Source organism: Heptranchias perlo, unplaced genomic scaffold (assembly GCF_035084215.1).
Source record: "Heptranchias perlo isolate sHepPer1 unplaced genomic scaffold, sHepPer1.hap1 HAP1_SCAFFOLD_603, whole genome shotgun sequence".
NCBI lineage: Eukaryota > Metazoa > Chordata > Chondrichthyes > Hexanchiformes > Hexanchidae > Heptranchias > Heptranchias perlo.
In genome coordinates, this window is record NW_027139627.1 from 108,883 (window position 1) to 131,258 (window position 22,376).

A 22,376-nucleotide genomic window follows, 5' to 3' on the forward strand; every position below is an offset into this window, starting at 1 on the left:
TGAGATATACACACTCTGTGCATAAAATATACAGAGAGAGAGGGACGAGGTGAGATATACACACTCTGTGCATAAAATATACAGAGAGAGAGGGACGAGGTGAGATATACACACTCTGTGCATAAAATATACAGAGAGAGAGGGACGAGGTGAGATACACACACTCTGTACATAATATCTACAGAGAGAGAGGGAGGAGGTGGGATATACACAGTCTGTACATAAAATATACAGAGAGAGAGGGACGAGGTGAGATATACACACTCTGTACATAATATATACAGAGAGAGAGGGAGGAGGTGAGATATACACACTATGTAGATAAAATATACAGAGAGAGAGGAGGTGGGATTTTCACACTCTGCATAAAATATACAGAGCGAGAGAGAGGAGGTGGGATATACACACTCTGTACATAATATATTCAGAGAGAGAGAGGATGTGAGACATACACACTCTGTACATAATATATACAGAGAGAGAGAGAGGAGGTGGGATATACACACTCTGTACATAATATATACAGAGAGAGAGAGAGGAGGTGGGATATGCACATTCTGTACATAATATATACAGAGAGAGAGAGAGAGGAGGTGAGATATACACACTCTGTACATAATGTATACAGAGAGAGAGAGGAGGTGAGATATACACACTCTGTACATAATATGTACAGAGAGAGAGGAGGTGGGATATACACACTCTGTACATAATATACAGAGAGAGAGAAAGGAGGTGGGATATACACACTCGGTACATATTATATCCAGAGAGAGAGAGAGAGGAGGTGGGATATACACATTCTGTACATAATATACAGGGAGAGGGAGAGGAGGTGGGATATACACACTCTGTACATAATATATACAGAGAGAGAGAGAGAGGAGGTGGGATATACACACTCTGTACATAATATATACAGAGAGAGAGAGAGGAGGTGAGATATACACACTCTGCACATCATGTATGCAGAGAGAGAGGGAGGAGGTGGGATATACACACTCTGTACATAATATATACACAGGGAGAGAGAGGAGGTGGGATATACACACTCTGTACATAATATATACACAGGGAGAGAGAGGAGGTGGGATATACACACTCTGTACATAATATATACAGAGAGAGAGAGAATGTGAGATATACACACTCTGTACATAATGTATACAGAGAGAGAGGAGGTGGGATATACACACTCTTTACATAATATATACAGAGAGAGAGGGAGGAGGTGGGATATACACACTCTGTACATAATATATACAGAGAGAGAGGAGGTGGGATATACACACTCTGTACATAATATATACAGAGAGAGAGAGAGAGGAGGTGAGATATACACACTCTGTACATAATATATACACAGGGAGAGAGAGGAGGTGGGATATACACACTCTGTACATAATATATACAGAGAGAGAGAGAATGTGAGATATACACACTCTGTACATAATGTATACAGAGAGAGAGGAGGTGAGATATACACACTCTGTACATAATATATACAGAGAGAGAGAGAGGAGGTGAGATATACACACTCTGTACATAATATATACACAGGGAGAGAGAGGAGGTGAGATATGCACACTCTGTACATAATATATACAGAGAGAGAGAGGAGGTGGGATATGCACACTCTGTCCATAATATATACAGAGAGAGAGAGAGAGGAGGTGAGATATACACACTCTGTACATAATATATACAGAGAGAGAGAGAGAGGAGGTGAGATATACACACTCTGTACATAATATATACAGAGAGAGAGAGGAGGTGGGATATACACACTCTGTACATAATATATACAGAGAGAGAGAGGAGGTGGGATATACACAGTCTGTACATAATATATACAGAGAGAGAGAGGAGGTGGGATATACACACTCTGTACATAATATATACAGAGAGAGAGAGGAGGTGGGATATACACACTCTGTACATAATATATACAGAGAGAGAGGAGGTGGGATATACACAGTCTGTACATAATATATACAGAGAGAGAGAGGAGGTGGGATATACACACTCTGTACATAATATATACAGAGAGAGAGGGAGGAGGTGGGATATACACACTCTGTACATAATATATACACAGGGAGAGAGGAGGTGAGATATACACACTCTGTACATAATATACACAGAGAGAGAGAGGAGGTGGGATATACACAGTCTGTCCATAATATACACAGAGAGAGAGGGAGGAGGTGAGATATGCACACTCTGTACATAATATATACAGAGAGAGAGAGAGGAGGTGGGATATACACACTCTGTACATAATATATACACAGAGAGAGAGGAGGTGAGATATACACACTCTGTACATAATATATACAGAGAGAGAGGGAGGAGGTGGGATATACACACTCTGTACATAATATATACACAGAGAGAGAGGAGGTGAGATATACACACTCTGTACATAATGTATACAGAGAGAGAGAGGAGGTGAGATATACACACTCTGTACATAATATATACACAGGGAGAGAGGAGGTGAGATATACACACTCTGTACATAATATATACACAGAGAGATAGGAGGTGAGATATACACACTCTGTACATAATATATACACAGAGAGAGAGGAGGTGGGATATACACACTCTGTACATAATGTATACAGAGAGAGAGAGGAGGTGAGATATCCACACTCTGCACATAATATATACACAGGGAGAGAGGAGGTGAGATAAACACACTCTGTACATAATATATACACAGAGAGAGAGGAGGTGAGATATACACACTCTGTACATAATATACACAGAGAGAGAGAGGAGGTGAGATATACACATTCTGTACATAATATACAGAGAGAGAGAGAGGAGGTGGGATATACACATTCTGTACATAATATACAGGGAGAGAGAGAGGAGGTGGGATATACACATTCTGTACATTATATACAGGGAGAGAGAGAGGAGGTGGGATATACACATTCTGTACATAATGTATACAGAGAGAGAGGAGGTGGGATATACACATTCTGTACATAATATACAGGGAGAGAGAGAGGAGGTGGGATATACACATTCTGTACATAATATACAGGGAGAGAGAGAGGAGGTGGGATATACACATTCTGTACATTATATACAGGGAGAGAGAGAGGAGGTGGGATATACACATTCTGTACATAATGTATACAGAGAGAGAGGAGGTGAGATATACACACTTTGTACATAATATACACAGAGAGAGAGGGAGGAGGTGGGAGAAACACTCTGTACATAATATATGCAGAGAGAGAGAGAGAGAGGAGGTGGGATATACACCCTCTGTACATAATATATACAGAGAGAGAGAGAGGAGGTGGGATATACACAGTCTGTACATAATATATACAGAGAGAGAGAGGAGGTGGGATATACACACTCTGTACATAATATATACAGAGAGAGAGAGGAGGTGGGATATACACACTCTGTACATAATATATACAGAGAGAGAGGAGGTGGGATATACACAGTCTGTACATAATATATACAGAGAGAGAGAGGAGGTGGGATATACACCCTCTGTACATAATATATACAGAGAGAGAGAGAGGAGGTGGGATATACACAGTCTGTACATAATATATACAGAGAGAGAGAGGAGGTGGGATATACACACTCTGTACATAATATATACAGAGAGAGAGAGGAGGTGGGATATACACACTCTGTACATAATATATACAGAGAGAGAGAGAATGTGAGATATGCACACTCTGTACATAATGTATACAGAGAGAGAGGAGGTGAGATATACACACTCTGTACATCATGTATACAGAGAGAGAGAGAGAATGTGAGATATACACACTCTGTCCATAATATATACAGAGAGAGAGAGAGGAGGTGGGATATACACACTCTGTACATAATATATACAGAGAGAGAGAGAGGAGGTGAGATATACACACTCTGTACATAATATATACACAGGGAGAGAGAGGAGGTGAGATATGCACACTCTGTACATAATATATACAGAGAGAGAGAGGAGGTGGGATATGCACACTCTGTCCATAATATATACAGAGAGAGAGAGAGAGGAGGTGAGATATACACACTCTGTACATAATATATACAGAGAGAGAGAGAGGAGGTGAGATATACACACTCTGTACATAATATATACAGAGAGAGAGAGGAGGTGGGATATACACACTCTGTACATAATATATACAGAGAGAGAGAGGAGGTGGGATATACACAGTCTGTACATAATATATACAGAGAGAGAGAGGAGGTGGGATATACACACTCTGTACATAATATATACAGAGAGAGAGAGGAGGTGGGATATACACACTCTGTACATAATATATACAGAGAGAGAGGAGGTGGGATATACACAGTCTGTACATAATATATACAGAGAGAGAGAGGAGGTGGGATATACACACTCTGTACATAATATATACAGAGAGAGAGAGAGGAGGTGGGATATACACACTCTGTACATAATATATACACAGGGAGAGAGGAGGTGAGATATACACACTCTGTACATAATATACACAGAGAGAGAGAGGAGGTGGGATATACACAGTCTGTCCATAATATATACAGAGAGAGAGGGAGGAGGTGAGATATGCACACTCTGTACATAATATATACAGAGAGAGAGAGAGGAGGTGGGATATACACACTCTGTACATAATATATACACAGAGAGAGAGGAGGTGAGATATACACACTCTGTACATAATATATACAGAGAGAGAGGGAGGAGGTGGGATATACACACTCTGTATATAATATATACACAGAGAGAGAGGAGGTGAGATATACACACTCTGTACATAATGTATACAGAGAGAGAGAGGAGGTGAGATATACACACTCTGTACATAATATATACACAGGGAGAGAGGAGGTGAGATATACACACTCTGTACATAATATATACACAGAGAGATAGGAGGTGAGATATACACACTCTGTACATAATATATACACAGAGAGAGAGGAGGTGGGATATACACACTCTGTACATAATGTATACAGAGAGAGAGAGGAGGTGAGATATCCACACTCTGCACATAATATATACACAGGGAGAGAGGAGGTGAGATAAACACACTCTGTACATAATATATACACAGAGAGAGAGGAGGTGAGATATACACACTCTGTACATAATATACACAGAGAGAGAGAGGAGGTGAGATATACACATTCTGTGCATAATATATACAGAGAGAGAGGAGGTGGGATATACACATTCTGTACATAATATACAGGGAGAGAGAGAGGAGGTGGGATATACACATTCTGTACATAATATACAGGGAGAGAGAGAGGAGGTGGGATATACACATTCTGTACATTATATACAGGGAGAGAGAGAGGAGGTGGGATATACACATTCTGTACATAATGTATACAGAGAGAGAGGAGGTGAGATATACACACTTTGTACATAATATACACAGAGAGAGAGGGAGGAGGTGGGAGAAACACTCTGTACATAATATATGCAGAGAGAGAGAGAGAGAGGAGGTGGGATATACACCCTCTGTACATAATATATACAGAGAGAGAGAGAGGAGGTGGGATACACACACTCTGTCCATAATATATACAGAGAGAGAGAGAGGAGGTGGGAAATCCACACTCTGTACATAATATATACAGAGAGAGAGAGAGAGAGGAGGTGAGATATACACACTCTGTACATAATATATACACAGGGAGAGCGAGGAGGTGAGATATGCACACTCTGTACATAATGTATACAGAGAGAGAGAGGAGGTGGGATATACACACTCTGTACATAATATATACAGAGAGAGAGAGAGAGGAGTTGGGATATACACACTCTGTACATAATATATACAGAGAGAGAGAGAGGAGGTGAGATATACACACTCTGTACATAATATATACACAGGGAGAGCGAGGAGGTGAGATATGCACACTCTGTACATAATGTATACAGAGAGAGAGAGGAGGTGGGATATACACACTCTGTACATAATATATACAGAGAGAGAGGGAGGAGGTGGGATATACACACTCTGTACATAATATATACACAGAGAGAGAGGAGGTGAGATATACACACTCTGTACATAATATATACACAGAGAGATAGGAGGTGAGATATACACACTCTGTACATAATATATACACAGAGAGAGAGGAGGTGGGATATACACACTCTGTACATAATGTATACAGAGAGAGGAGGTGAGATATACACACTCTGTACATAATATATACACAGGGAGAGAGGAGGTGAGATATACACACTCTGTACATAATATATACAGAGAGAGAGAGAGGGGGTGGGATATACACACTCTGTCCATAATATATACAGAGAGAGAGAGAGGAGGTGAGATATACACACTCTGTACATAATATATACAGAGAGAGAGAGAGGAGGTGGGATATACACACTCTGTACATAATATTTTCAGAGAGAGAGAGAGGAGGTGGGATATACACACTCTGTACATAATAAATACAGAGAGAGAGAGAGGAGGTGGGATATACACACTCTGTACATAATACATACAGAGAGAGAGAGAGAGGAGGTGGGATATCCACACTTTGTGCATAATATATACACAGGGAGAGATAGAGGAGGTGAGATATACACACTCTGTGCATAATATATACAGAGAGAGAGAGAGGAGGTGAGATATACACACCCTGTACATAATATATACAGAGAGAGAGAGAGGAGCTGGGATATACACACTCTGTACATAATATATACAGAGAGAGAGAGGAGGTGAGATATACACACTCTGTACATAATATATACACAGGAAGAGAGAGGAGGTGGGATATACACAGTCTGTACATCATATATACAGAGAGAGAGAGGAGGAGGTGAGATATACACACTCTGTACATAAAATATACAGAGAGAGAGGGACGAGGTGAGATATACACACTCTGTGCATAAAATATACAGAGAGAGAGGGACGAGGTGAGATATACACACTCTGTACATAATATCTACAGAGAGAGAGGGAGGAGGTGGGATATGCACAGTCTGTACATAAAATATACAGAGAGAGAGGGACGAGGTGAGATATACACACTCTGTACATAATATATACAGAGAGAGAGGGAGGAGGTGAGATATACACACTATGTAGATAAAATATACAGAGAGAGAGGAGGTGGGATTTTCACACTCTGCATAAAATATACAGAGCGAGAGAGAGGAGGTGGGATATACACACTCTGTACATAATATATTCAGAGAGAGAGAGGATGTGAGACATACACACTCTGTACATAATATATACAGAGAGAGAGAGAGAGGAGGTGGGATATACACACTCTGTACATAATATATACAGAGAGAGAGAGAGGAGGTGGGATATGCACATTCTGTACATAATATATACAGAGAGAGAGAGAGAGGAGGTGAGATATACACACTCTGTACATAATGTATACAGAGAGAGAGAGGAGGTGAGATATACACACTCTGTACATAATATATACAGAGAGAGAGGAGGTGGGATATACACACTCTACATAATATACAGAGAGAGAGAAAGGAGGTGGGATATACACACTCGGTACATATTATATCCAGAGAGAGCGAGAGAGAGAGGAGGTGGGATATACACATTCTGTACATAATATACAGGGAGAGGGAGAGGAGGTGTGATATACACACTCTGTACATAATATATTCAGAGAGAGAGAGAGAGAGAGGAGGTGGGATATACACATTCTGTACATAATGTATACAGAGAGAGAGAGAGAGGAGGTGGGATATACACACTCTGTACATAATATATACAGAGAGAGAGAGAGGAGGTGAGATATACACACTCTGCACATCATGTATGCAGAGAGAGAGGGAGGAGGTGGGATATACACACTCTGTACATAATATATACACAGGGAGAGAGAGGAGGTGGGATATACACACTCTGTACATAATATATACACAGGGAGAGAGAGGAGGTGGGATATACACACTCTGTACATAATATATACAGAGAGAGAGAGAATGTGAGATATACACACTCTGTACATAATGTATACAGAGAGAGAGGAGGTGGGATATACACACTCTTTACATAATATATACAGAGAGAGAGGGAGGAGGTGGGATATACACACTCTGTACATAATATATACAGAGAGAGAGGAGGTGGGATATACACACTCTGTACATAATATATACAGAGAGAGAGAGAGAGGAGGTGAGATATGCACACTCTGTGCATAATGTATACAGAGAGAGAGGAGGTGGGATATCCACACTCTGTACATAATATATACAGAGAGAGAGAGGAGGTGGGATATACACACTCTGTACATAATACATACAGAGAGAGAGAGAGGAGGTGGGATATACACGCTCTGTACATAATATATACAGAGAGAGAGAGAGGAGGTGGTATATACACACTCTGTACATAATATATACACAGGGAGAGAGAGGAGGTGGGATATACACACTCTGTACATAATATATACAGAGAGAGAGAGAATGTGAGATATACACACTCTGTACATAATGTATACAGAGAGAGAGGAGGTGAGATATACACACTCTGTACATCATGTATACAGAGAGAGAGAGAGAATGTGAGATATACACACTCTGTACATAATATATACAGAGAGAGAGAGAGAGAGGAGGTGAGATATACACACTCTGTCCATAATATATACAGAGAGAGAGAGAGGAGGTGGGATATACACACTCTGTACATAATATATACAGAGAGAGAGAGAGGAGGTGAGATATACACACTCTGTACATAATATATACACAGGGAGAGAGAGGAGGTGAGATATGCACACTCTGTACATAATATATACAGAGAGAGAGAGGAGGTGGGATATGCACACTCTGTCCATAATATATACAGAGAGAGAGAGAGAGGAGGTGAGATATACACACTCTGTACATAATATATACAGAGAGAGAGAGAGAGGAGGTGAGATATACACACTCTGTACATAATATATACAGAGAGAGAGAGGAGGTGGGATATACACACTCTGTACATAATATATACAGAGAGAGAGAGGAGGTGGGATATACACACTCTGTACATAATATATACAGAGAGAGAGGAGGTGGGATATACACAGTCTGTACATAATATATACAGAGAGAGAGAGGAGGTGGGATATACACACTCTGTACATAATATATACAGAGAGAGAGAGAGGAGGTGGGATATACACACTCTGTACATAATATATGCACAGAGAGAGAGGAGGTGAGATATACACACTCTGTACATAATATATACAGAGAGAGAGGGAGGAGGTGGGATATACACACTCTGTACATAATATATACACAGAGAGAGAGGAGGTGAGATATACACACTCTGTACATAATGTATACAGAGAGAGAGAGGAGGTGAGATATACACACTCTGTACATAATATATACACAGGGAGAGAGAGGGAGGAGGTGGGATATACACACTCTGTACATAATATATACACAGAGAGAGAGGAGGTGAGATATACACACTCTGTACATAATATATACACAGAGAGAGAGAGGGAGGAGGTGGGATATACACACTCTGTACATAATATATACACAGAGAGAGAGGAGGTGAGATATACACACTCTGTACATAATATATACACAGAGAGAGAGGAGGTGAGATATACACAGTCTGTACATAATATATACACAGAGAGAGAGAGGGAGGAGGTGGGATATACACACTCTGTACATAATATATACACAGAGAGAGAGGAGGTGAGATATACACACTCTGTACATAATATATACACAGGGAGAGAGGAGGTGAGATATACACACTCTGTACATAATATATACACAGAGAGATAGGAGGTGAGATATACACACTCTGTACATAATATATGCACAGAGAGAGAGGAGGTGGGATATACACACTCTGTACATAATGTATACAGAGAGAGAGAGGAGGTGAGATATCCACACTCTGCACATAATATATACACAGGGAGAGAGGAGGTGAGATAAACACACTCTGTACATAATATATACACAGAGAGAGAGGAGGTGAGATATACACACTCTGTACATAATATACACAGAGAGAGAGAGGAGGTGAGATATACACATTCTGTGCATAATATATACAGAGAGAGAGGAGGTGGGATATACACATTCTGTACATAATATACAGGGAGAGAGAGAGGAGGTGGGATATACACATTCTGTACATAATATACAGGGAGAGAGAGAGGAGGTGGGATATACACATTCTGTACATTATATACAGGGAGAGAGAGAGGAGGTGGGATATACACATTCTGTACATAATGTATACAGAGAGAGAGGAGGTGAGATATACACACTTTGTACATAATATACACAGAGAGAGAGGGAGGAGGTGGGAGAAACACTCTGTACATAATATATACAGAGAGAGAGAGAGAGAGGAGGTGGGATATACACCCTCTGTACATAATATATACAGAGAGAGAGAGAGGAGGTGGGATATACACACTCTGTCCATAATATATACAGAGAGAGAGAGAGGAGGTGGGATATCGACACTCTGTACATAATATATACAGAGAGAGAGAGAGGAGGTGAGATATACACACTCTGTACATAATATATACACAGGGAGAGCGAGGAGGTGAGATATGCACACTCTGTACATAATGTATACAGAGAGAGAGAGGAGGTGGGATATACACACTCTGTACATAATATATACAGAGAGAGAGAGAGAGGAGTTGGGATATACACACTCTGTACATAATATATACAGAGAGAGAGAGAGGAGGTGAGATATACACACTCTGTACATAATATATACACAGGGAGAGCGAGGAGGTGAGATATGCACACTCTGTACATAATGTATACAGAGAGAGAGAGGAGGTGGGATATACACACTCTGTACATAATATATACAGAGAGAGAGAGAGGAGGTGGGATATACCCACTCTGTACATAATATATACAGAGAGAGAGAGAGGAGGTGAGATATACACACTCTGTACATAATATATACACAGGGAGAGAGAGGAGGTGAGGTATGCACACTCTGTACATAATATATACAGAGAGAGAGAGGAGGTGGGATATACACACTCTGTACATAATATATACAGAGAGAGAGAGAGGAGGTGGGATATACCCACTCTGTACATAATATATACAGAGAGAGAGAGAGGAGGTGAGATATACACACTCTGTACATAATATATACACAGGGAGAGAGAGGAGGTGAGATATGCACACTCTGTACATAATATATACAGAGAGTGAGAGGAGGTGGGATATACACACTCTGTACATAATATATACAGAGAGAGAGAGGAGGTGGGATATACACACTCTGTCCATAATATATACAGAGAGAGAGAGAGAGGAGGTGAGATATACACACTCTGTACATAATATATACAGAGAGAGAGAGAGAGGAGGTGAGATATACACACTCTGTACATAATATATACACAGGGAGAGAGGAGGTGAGATATACACACTCTGTACATAATATACACAGAGAGAGAGAGTAGGTGGGATATACACAGTCTGGCCATAATATATAGAGAGAGAGGGAGGAGGTGAGATATACACACTCTGTACATAATATATACACAGAGAGAGAGGAGGTAAGATATACACACTCTGTACATTATATATACACAGAGAGAGAGGAGGTGAGATATACACACTCTGTACATAATATATACACAGAGAGACAGGAGGTGAGATATGCACACTCTGTACATAATATACACAGAGAGAGAGAGGAGGTGGGATATACACATTCTGTACATAATATATACACAGAGAGAGAGGAGGTGGGATATACACACTCTGTACATAATGTATACAGAGAGAGAGAGGAGGTGAGATATACACACTCTGTACATAATATATACAGGGAGAGAGAGAGGAGGTGGGATATACACACTCTGTACATAATATATACAGAGAGAGAGAGGAGGTGGGATATACACAGTCTGTACATAATATATACAGAGAGAGAGAGAGGAGGTGAGATATACACAGTCTGTACATAATATATACACAGGGAGAGAGAGGAGGTGGGATATACACACTCTGTACATAATATATACAGAGAGAGAGAGGAGGTGGGATTTTCACACTCTGTGCATAATATATACAGAGAGAGAGAGGAGGTGGGATATACACACTCTGTACATAATATATACAGAGAGAGAGAGAGGAGGTGAGATTTCCAAACTCTGTGCATAATATATACACAGGGAGAGAGAGAGGAGGTGGGATATACACACTCTGTACATAATATATACACAGGGAGAGAGAGGAGGTGAGATATACACAGTCTTTACATGATATATACACAGGGAGAGAGAGGAGGTGAGATATACACACTCTGTACATAACATATACAGAGAGAGAGAGGAGGTGAGATATACACACTCTGTACATAATATATACAGAGAGAGAGAGGAGGTGAGATATACACACTCTGTACATAATACATACAGAGAGAGAGAGGAGGTGAGATATACACACTCTGTACATAATATATACACAGGGAGAGAGAGGAGGTGAGATATACACACTCTGTACATAATATATACAGAGAGAGAGAGAGGAGGTGAGATATACACACTCTGTACATAATATATACAGAGAGAGAGAGGAGGTGAGATATACACACTCTGTACATAATTTCTACATAAAATTGAGAGAGAGTATGTTTATTTAAATATACTGAGGGAGCGCCGCACTGTCGGAGGGTCGGTACTGAGGGAGCGCCGCACTGTCGGAGGGTCAGTACTGAGGGAGCGCCGCACTGTCGGAGGGTCGGTACTGAGGGAGCTCCGCACTGTCGGAGGGTCAGTACTGAGGGAGCGCCGCACTGTCGGAGGGTCAGTACTGAGGGAGCGCCGCACTGTCGGAGGGTCGGTACTGAGGGAGCGCCGCACTGTCGGAGGGTCGGTACTGAGGGAGCGCCGCACTGTCGGAGGGTCGGTACTGAGGGAGCGCCGCACTGTCGGAGGGTCGGTACTGAGGGAGCGCCGCACTGTCGGAGGGTCGGTACTGAGGGAGCGCCGCACTGTCGGAGGGTCGGTACTGAGGGAGCGCCGCACTGTCGGAGGGTCAGTACTGAGGGAGCGCCGCACTGTCGGAGGGTCGGTACTGAGGGAGCGCCGCACTGTCGGAGGGTCAGTACTGAGGGAGCGCCGCACTGTCGGAGGGTCAGTACCGAGGGAGCGCCGCACTGTCGGAGGGTCGGTACTGAGGGAGCGCCGCACTGTCGGAGGGTCGGTACTGAGGGAGCGCCGCACTGTCGGAGGGTCAGTACTGAGGGAGCGCCGCACTGTCGGAGGGTCAGTACTGAGGGAGCGCCGCACTGTCGGAGGGTCAGTACTGAGGGAGGGCCGCACTGTCGGAGGGTCAGTACTGAGGGAGAGCCGCACTGTCGGAGGGTCGGTACTGAGGGAGCGCCGCACTGTCGGAGGGTCGGTACTGAGGGAGCGCCGCACTGTCGGAGGGTCGGCTCCGAGGGAGCGCCGCACTGTCGGAGGGTCGGTACCGAGGGAGCGCCGCACTGTCGGAGGGTCGGCTCCGAGGGAGCGCCGCACTGTCGGAGGGTCGGTACCGAGGGAGCGCCGCACTGTCGGAGGGTCGGCTCCGAGGGAGCGCCGCGCTGCCGGAGGGTCGGTACTGAGGGAGCGCCGCGCTGTCGGAGGGTCGGCTCCGAGGGAGCGCCGCGCTGTCTGACGCTCCCACTTTCCCTCCCTCTCAGGATGGCGGAGGAACAGAAGGACGACCAGCCCGTGGCGAAGTTTGACCTGGAGAAGGAGACGGAGCTGCGTTTCGAGGTGGAGGCCCACGAGACGGTGCAGCTGGAGCTGCTGTCCGGCATGGCGGAGATCTTCGCCACCGAGCTCACCCGCAACAAACGGTTCACCTTCGAGGCGGGCGCCAAGGTGGCGGTCTTCACCTGGCACGGCTGCGCCCTCCAGCTGCGGGGGCGCACCGAGGTGGCGTACGTCTCGCGTGAGACGCCCATGCTGCTGTACCTGAACTGCCACGCGGCCCTGGAGCAGATGAGGCAGCAGGCGGAGCGGGAGGACGAGCGGGGGCCCCGGGTGATGGTGGTGGGCCCCACCGACGTGGGCAAGACCACCGTCTGCCGCCTGCTGCTCAACTACGGGGTGCGCCTCGGCCGGCGGCCCACCTTCGTGGAGCTGGACGTGGGCCAGGGCTCGGTCTCCATCCCCGGCACCATGGGCGCGCTGTACGTGGAGCGGCCGGCCGACGTGGAGGAGGGCTTCTCTGTCCAGGCCCCCCTCATCTACCACTTCGGATCCACCACCCCGGGGACGAACATCAAACTTTACAACAAGGTGAGGGGTTGCGGCCAGAGGTTGTCGGGGGCTGGGCCGAGGGGGGGTGGGGGCGGTGGGAGGGATGCCTCTCCCGGCAGAGGCAGCTCTCGTCACCGGTGGCGGGACGCACTGCTGACTCGCCCGCAGGCGCACACAAGCTCACGGACCGACAGACGCTCGCTGACAGACGGACGCTCGCTCGCTGACAGACGGACGCTCGCTGACTGACTGACGGACGCTCGCTGTCTGACTGACGGGCGCTCGCTGACTGACTGACTGACGGGCGCTCGCTGACTGACTGACGGACGCTCGCTGGCTGACTGACGGACTCTTGCTGACAGGGACAGACGCCCGCTGACAGGGACAGATGCTCGCTGGCTGGCAGACGGGCACTCGCTGGCTGGCAGACAGTCGCTCGCTCGCTGACAGACGGGCGCTCGCTCGCTGACAGACGGGCGCTCGCTCGCTGGCTGACGGGCGCTCGCTCGCTCGCTGGCTGACGGGCGCTCGCTGTCTGACTGACGGGCGCTCGCTCGCTGGCTGACGGGCGCTCGCTCGCTGGCTGACGGGCGCTCGCTGGCTGGCAGACGGGCGCTCGCTGGCTGGCTGGCAGACGGGCGCTCGCTGGCTGGCTGACTGACGGACTCTTGCTGACAGGGACAGACGCCCGCTGGCTGGCAGAAGGACGCCCGCTGGCTGGCAGACGGGCGCCCGCTGGCTGGCAGACGGGCGCCCGCTGGCTGGGACAGACGCCCGCTGACAGACAGACGCGCACACACACCCACTGCAGTGAGCGTGGCCAATTCCGTGACAGCCGTATCACCTCTGGCCCTCGGCCCAGGCGAACAACCTCGTCCTCCCTCCCACCTGATATCCCGCCGACCTCCTTTTCTGTTGTCGGGAGACGCAGACCCGCCGCCTTCCCCCTTTCGTCAGGCCTCGCAGGGCCGATTTGCTGAGTCAGCCCCCCACCCCCCCCACCTTCCGACGGGGAGTCCAACAAGGAAAGCTCGGGGGGTTGTTCCGCTCAAAAGCGGAGAAGGTCAAGGGGAGATTTGACAGATTCGAAAGGGTTTTGAGAGAGTCAATAAGGAGAGGCTGTTTCCAGCGACAGAGGGCGTGGATTGAAGATAATCGGGGAAAGAACCAGAGGGGGAGATGAGGAGAATGGTTTTTTTTTTAACGCGGGGAGTTCTTACGGCCTGCCGTGCACTGCCTGAAAGGGCGGTGATAACTTTCAAAGGAGCACCAGGACAAATATTTGATAAGCCTTCTTAGCTACTGATTATATTAAGCACACGGGGATTTGCTTTGTTGTAAATAGCCTGATTGTTCTGGGTGCGTCGAAACTCTGCTCACTGCCATCGCTAATCGGACTTGTGCTGATTACTGAGCGAGCCTTGTGTGCGGGGACAGAATCGAGAGGGAGAGAGAGAGAGAGCTCAGAGTCCACACAAGGCCAGAAACCCCGCCTAAACCTGTCTCTGCCTCTGAGGGACGGCACAGATCGTCATTCAGAAAGGCACGGGGGTCAATCGAGGACTTGTTGAGGGAAGCTCGCGTCCGATTGAATTGTTTGAGGCGGTCGAAAGGAGGCTCGACGAGGGCAGCGCGGTCGATGTAATCCACCTGGATTTTTTAGCAAGGCTTTTGACGAGGCCCCGCGCGGCCGACTGGTCAGAAAAGTCAAAGCCCATGGGGTCCGAGGGAGAGTGGCAAATTGGATCCAAAATTGGCTCAGAGGCGGGAAGCAAAGGGTCATGGTCGGCGGGTGTTTTTGTGACTTTTTTTTTTATTCGTTCATGGGATGTGGGCGTCGCTGGGCGAGGCCGGCATTTATTGCCCATCCCTGATTGCCCCTTGAGAAGGTGGTGGTGAGCCGCCTTCTTGAACCGCTGCAGTCCGTGTGGTGAAGGTTCTCCCACAGTGCTGTTAGGAAGGGAGTTCCAGGATTTTGACCCAGCGACGATGAAGGAACGGCCGATATATTTCCAAGTCGGGATGGTGTGTGACTCGGAGGGGAACGTGCAGGTGGTGTTGTCCCCATGTGCCTGCTGCTCTTGTCCTTCTAGGTGGTAGAGGTCGCGGGTTTGGGAGGTGCTGTCGAAGAAGCCTTGGCGAGTTGCTGCAGTGCATCCTGTGGATGGTCCACACTGCAGCCACGGTGCGCCGGTGGTGAAGGGAGTGAATGTTTAGGGTGGTGGATGGGATGCCAATCAAGCGGGCTGCTTTGCCCTGGACGGTGTCGAGCTTCTTGAGTGTTGTTGGAGCTGCACTCATCCAGGCAAGTGGAGAGTATTCCATCACACTCCTGACTTGTGCCTTGTAGATGGTGGAAAGGCTTTGGGGAGTCAGGAGGTGAGTCACTCGCCGCAGAATACCCAGCCTCTGACCTGCTCTTGTAGCCACAGTATTTATGTAGCTGGTCCAGTTAAGTTTCTGGTCAACGGTGACCCCCAGGATGTTGATGGTGGGGGATTCGGCGATGGTAATGCAGTTGAATGTCAAGGGGACTGGAAGGCTGTTTCCATTGGGGTTCCGCAAGGCTCGGTATTAGGTCCCTTGCTTTTTGTGATATATATTAATGATTTGGACTTGAATGTAGGGGGTTTGATCAAGAAGTTTGCAGATGATACAAAAATTGGCCGTGGGGTTGATAGAGAAGAGGAAAGCTGTAGATCGCAGGAAGATATCAATGGACTGGTCGGGTGGGCAGAGAAGTGGCAAATGGAGTTCAATCCGGAGAAGTGTGAGGTAATGCATTTGCGGAGGGCAAACAAGGGAAGGGAGTACACAATAAATGGGAGGATACTGAGAGGTGTCGAGGGAGTGAGGGACCTTGGAGAGCATGTCCACAGATCCCTGAAGGTAGCAGGACAGGTAGATAAGGCGGTTGAGAAGGCAGACGAGATACTTTCCTTTATTAGCCGAGGCATCGAATATAAGAGCAGGGAGGTTATGCTCGAACTGTATAAAACACGAGTTGGGCCACAGCTTGAGCACTGTGTCCAGTTCTGGTCACCCCATTACAGGAAGGATGTGATCGCACTGGAGAGGGTGCAGAGGAGATTTACGGGGATGTTGCCAGGACTGGAGAATTTTAGCGATGAGGAAAGATTGGAGAGGCTGGGGTTGTTCTCTTTGGAACAGAGGAGGGTGAGGGGAGATTTAATTGAGGCGTACAAAATTACGAGGGGCCGAGATAGAGTGGACAGGAAGGACCTATTTCCCTTAGCGGAGGGGTCAGTGACCGGGGAGGGGGGCATGGATTTAAAGTAATTGGGGGAAGGATTCGAGGGGAGCTGAGGGGAAATGTTTTCACCCAGAGGGCGGTGGGAGTCTGGAACTCACTGCCTGAGAGGGCGGGAGAGGCAGAAACCCTCAACTCATTTACAAAGTACCTGGATGTGCACCTGAAGAGCCAGGACCTCCAGGGCTACGGACCAAGTGCGGGAAAGTGGGATTAGAATGGGGGGCTCGTTTTCGGCCAACACGGACACGATGGGCCGAACGGCCTCCTTCTGTGCCGTAGATTTCTATGATTCTACGATTCTGCATCTCTCTCTCCGTCCCCCCGCCCGGCGCGCCCTCCGTCCCCCCGCCCGGCGCGCCCTCCGTCCCCCCGCCCGGCGCGCCCTCCGTCCCCCCGCCCTTCTCTCCCTCTCGCCCTCTCGCCCTCGCTCCCTCTCTCGCCCTCGCTCCCTCTCTCGCCCTCGCTCCCTCTCGCCCTCGCTCCCTCTCGCCCTCGCTCCCTCTCGCCCTCGCTCCCTCTCTCGCCCTCGCTCCCTCTCTCGCCCTCGCTCCCTCTCGCCCTCGCTCCCTCTCGCCCTCGCTCCCTCTCTCGCCCTCGCTCCCTCTCTCGCCCTCGCTCCCTCTCGCCCTCGCTCCCTCTCGCCCTCGCTCCCTCTCTCGCCCTCGCTCCCTCTCTCGCCCTCGCTCCCTCTCTCGCCCTCGCTCCCTCTCTCGCCCTCGCTCCCTCTCGCCCTCGCTCCCTCTCGCTCCCTCGCTCCCTCGCTCCCTCTCGCCCTCGCTCCCTCTCTCGCCCTCGCTCCCTCTCTCGCCCTCGCTCCCTCTCGCCCTCGCTCCCTCTCTCGCCCTCGCTCCCTCTCGCCCTCGCTCCCTCTCTCGCCCTCGCTCCCTCTCTCGCCCTCTCTCCCTCTCGCCCTCGCTCCCTCTCTCCCTCTCACCCTCGCTCCCTCTCGCCCTCGCTCCCTCTCTCGCCCTCGCTCCCTCTCTCGCCCTCGCTCCCTCTCTCGCCCTCGCTCCCTCTCGCCCTCGCTCCCTCTCGCCCTCGCTCCCTCTCTCGCCCTCGCTCCCTCTCTCGCCCTCTCTCCCTCTCGCCCTCGCTCCCTCTCTCCCTCTCACCCTCGCTCCCTCTCGCCCTCGCTCCCTCTCTCGCCCTCGCTCCCTCTCTCGCCCTCGCTCCCTCTCTCGCCCTCGCTCCCTCTCTCGCCCTCGCTCCCTCTCGCCCTCGCTCCCTCTCTCGCCCTCGCTCCCTCTCGCCCTCGCTCCCTCTCGCCCTCGCTCCCTCTCGCCCTCGCTCCCTCTCGCCCTCGCTCCCTCTCTTGCCCTCGCTCACTCTCGCCCTCGCTCCCTCTCTCTCCCTCGCTCCCTCTCGCCCTCGCTCCCTCTCGCCCTCGCTCCCTCTCGCCCTCGCTCCCTCTCGCGCCCTCGCTCCCTCTCGCCCTCGCTCCCTCTCTCTCCCTCGCTCCCTCTCGCCCTCGCTCCCTCTCTCGCCCTCGCTCCCTCTCGCCCTCGCTCCCTCTCTCTCCCTCGCTCCCTCTCGCCCTCGCTCCCTCTCTCGCCCTCGCTCCCTCTCTCGCCCTCGCTCTCTCGCTCCCTCTCACCCTCGCTCCCTCTCGCCCTCGCTCCCTCTCTCGCCCTCGCTCCCTCTCTCGCCCTCGCTCCCTCTCGCCCTCGCTCCCACTCTCGCCCTCGCTCCCTCTCTCTCCCTCGCTCCCTCTCGCCCTCGCTCCCTCTCTCGCCCTCGCTCCCTCTCGCCCTCGCTCCCTCTCGCCCTCGCTCCCTCTCTTGCCCTCGCTCCCTCTTGCCCTCGCTCCCTCTCTCGCCCTCGCTCCCTCTCGCCCTCGCTCCCTCTCTCTCCCTCGCTCCCTCTCGCCCTCGCTCCCTCTCGCCCTCCCTCGCTCCCTCTCTCGCCCTCGCTCCCTCTCGCCCTCGCTCCTCTCGCCCTCGCTCCCTCTCTCGCCCTCGCTCCCCTCTCGCCCTCGCTCCTCTCTCGCCCTCGCTCCCTCTCTCGCCCCTCGCTCCCTCTCTCGCCCTCGCTCCCTCTCGCCCTCGCCCTCGCTCCCTCTCCTCTAGCCCTCGCTCCCTCTCGCTCGCTCCTCTCGCCTGTGAGTAGCTCCCTCGTCGCCCTCGCTCCCTCTCGCCCCTCGCTCCCTCTCGCCCTCGCTCCCTCTCGCCCTCGCTCCCTCTCGCCCTCGCTCCCTCTCGCGCCTCGCTCCCTCTCGCCCTGCTCCCTCTCTCTCCCTCGCTCCCTCTCGCCCCTCGCTCCCTCTCTCGCCCTCGCTCCCTCTCCTCTCGCCCTCGTTCCCTCTCTCTCCCTCTCTCCCTCTCGTCCTCTCGCTCCCCTCTCTCGCCCTCGCTACCCCCTCTCGCCCTCGCTCCCACTCTCGCCCTCGCTCCCTCTCTCGCCCTCGCTCCCTCTCGCCCTCGCTCCCTCTCTCGCCCTCGCTCCCTCTCTCGCCCTCGCTCCCTCTCTCGCCCTCGCTCCCTCTCGCCCTCGCTCCCTCTCTCCGCCCTCGCTCCCTCTCTCGCCCTCGCTCCCTCTCTCACCCTCGCTCCCTCTCTCACCCTCGCTCCCTTTCGCCCTCCCTCGCTCCCTCTCTCGCCCTCGCTCCCTCTCGCCCTCGCTCCCTCTCTCGCCCTCGCTCCCTCTCTCGCCCCTCGCTCCCTCTCTCGCCCTCGCTCCCTCTCTCACCCTCGCTCCCTCCCTCCCTGTCTCTCTTCCCATCTCCCTTTGCTACAGCGATACAAAGCCCTGGTTAGACCACATCTGGAGTACTGTGTCCAGTTCTGGGCACCTCACCTTCGAGGGGAGATACCGGCCTCGGAGGGAGTGCAGTGCAGATTCCCCAGAATGTCACCGAGGGCTCCAAGTGTTGGATTATGAGGAGAGATTCCACAAACCAGGCTTGTATTCCCGGGAATATCGAAGGTTGAGGAGGGTGATTTGATTGAGGGTTTTGGGATTTTGAAAGGGATCGATGGGGTAGACGGAGAGAGACTTTCTCCGCTGGTCGAGGGGAGTCCAGGACAAGGGGACAGAACCTCAAAATCAGAGCCCGGGGGCCGTTCAGGAGAGGAGTGAGGAGACATTTCTTCACACAAAGGGTGGGAGGAGTGCGGGACTCCCTCCCGCTAAAAGCAGACGACGTCAGCTCAATTAATCATTTCACAGCGGAGATCGATAGACTTTTGTTGGGTAAGGGTATTAAGGAGATGGAGCCAAGACGGGAGGAGAGAGTTAGGAGGCAGATCAGCCCTGATCTCATTGAATGGCGGAACAGGCTCGAGGGGGGCTGAATGGGCCTCCTCCTGTTCCTGTGTAACAGGCTCGAGGGGGGCTGAATGGGCCTCCTCCTGTTCCTGTGTAACAGGCTCGAGGGGGGCTGAATGGGCCTCCTCCTGTTCCTGTGTAACAGGCTCGAGGGGGGCTGAATGGCCTCCTCTGTTCCAAAATGGCCGCCCTCCCCAAATGGCCGCCCTCCCCAAAATGGCCGCCCTCCCCAAAATGGCCGCCGCGCTCTGCTCCGGCGTCGCTCGTCTCGGCCCGTCTCATTTCCCTCTCTCTCCCTTCACCCCGCAGATCACCTCCCGCCTGGCGGAAGTCTTCAACCAGCGCTGCGAGGTGAACCGGCGGGCGGGCGGCGAGCGGCTGCGTCATCAACACGTGCGGCTGGGTGAAGGGCTCGGGCTACCAGGCGCTGGTGCACCGCGGCCTCGGCCTTCGAGGTGGACGCGGCCATCGTGCTGGACCAGGAGCGCCTGTACAACGAGCTCAAGCGCGACCTGCCGCACTTCGTCAAGACGGCGCTGCTGCCCAAGTCGGGCGGGGCGGTGGAGCGCAGCAAGGACTTCCGGCGGGAGACCCGCGACGAGAGATCCGCGAGTACTTCTACGGCTTCCGGGGCGGCTTCTTCCCCCACGCCTTCGACGTGCGCTTCTCGGACGTCAAGATCTTCAAGGTGGGCGCGCCGACCATCCCCGACTCGTGCCTGCCGCTGGGCATGTCGCAGCAGGACAACCAGCTCAAGCTGGTGCCGGTCATGCCCGGCCGTGACCTGGTGCACCACCCTGCTCAGCGTCAGCACGGCCGATGGGCCCGAGGACAACCTCATCGAGACCAGCGTGGCCGGCTTCAATCGTGGTAACCAATGTGGACGTGGAGCAGCAGGTCTTCACCGTGCTCTCCCCCGGCCCCCCCGCCCCGCTCCCCAAGAGCATTCTCCTCATAATGGACATTCGTTTCATGGATCTGAAGTAGCTCCTGGGGGAGGGTTCGGGATTCGGCGGGAAAAGCTGGAGATGTTTTGCACCGTTTCCCAAATGTTCGGGAGAGAACCGTACCTGCGCTGGACCGGTGTTTCGAGCTCTCTCTCGGGGAGGTGTCTCTACGCTGACCGGTGTCTCTCAGTCCCCTCTCTCTCTCAGGGAGATATCTCTACGCTGACCGGTGTCTCTCAGTCCCTCTCTCTCAGGGAGATATCTCTACGCTGACCGGTGTCTCTCAGTCCCCCCTCTCTCTCAGGGAGATATCTGTACACTGACTGGTGTCTCTTCAGTCCCCTCTCTCTCTCAGGGAGATATCTGTACACTGACTGGTGTCTCTCAGTCCCCCTCTCTCTCAGGGAGATATCTGTACACTGACTGGTGTCTCTCAGTCCCCCTCTCTCTCAGGGAGATATCTGTACACTGACTGGTGTCTCTCAGTCCCCCTCTCTCTCAGGGAGATATCTGTACACTGACCTGGTGTCTCTCAGTCCCCTCTCTCTCAGGGAGATATCCTCTACGCTGACCGGTGTCTCTCAGTCCCCCTCTCTCTCAGGGAGATATCTGTTCCA

General features: G+C 50.4%; 1 protein-coding gene across 1 annotated transcript in view; it reads left to right on the forward strand.

The window, feature by feature from the left end:
* Positions 1-22,235, forward strand: part of LOC137317199 (polyribonucleotide 5'-hydroxyl-kinase Clp1-like) — a 95,752-nt gene extending 73,517 nt beyond the window's left edge. The window contains 7 exon segments of the mRNA XM_067980734.1: positions 13,710-14,313; positions 21,122-21,178; positions 21,180-21,248; positions 21,250-21,412; positions 21,415-21,608; positions 21,610-21,675; positions 21,677-22,235. Coding sequence (XP_067836835.1) covers positions 13,711-14,313; positions 21,122-21,178; positions 21,180-21,248; positions 21,250-21,412; positions 21,415-21,608; positions 21,610-21,675; positions 21,677-21,799 — 1,275 coding nt within the window. The 5' untranslated portion in view covers position 13,710 and the 3' untranslated portion in view covers positions 21,800-22,235.
* Positions 22,236-22,376: the final 141 nt, after the last annotated feature.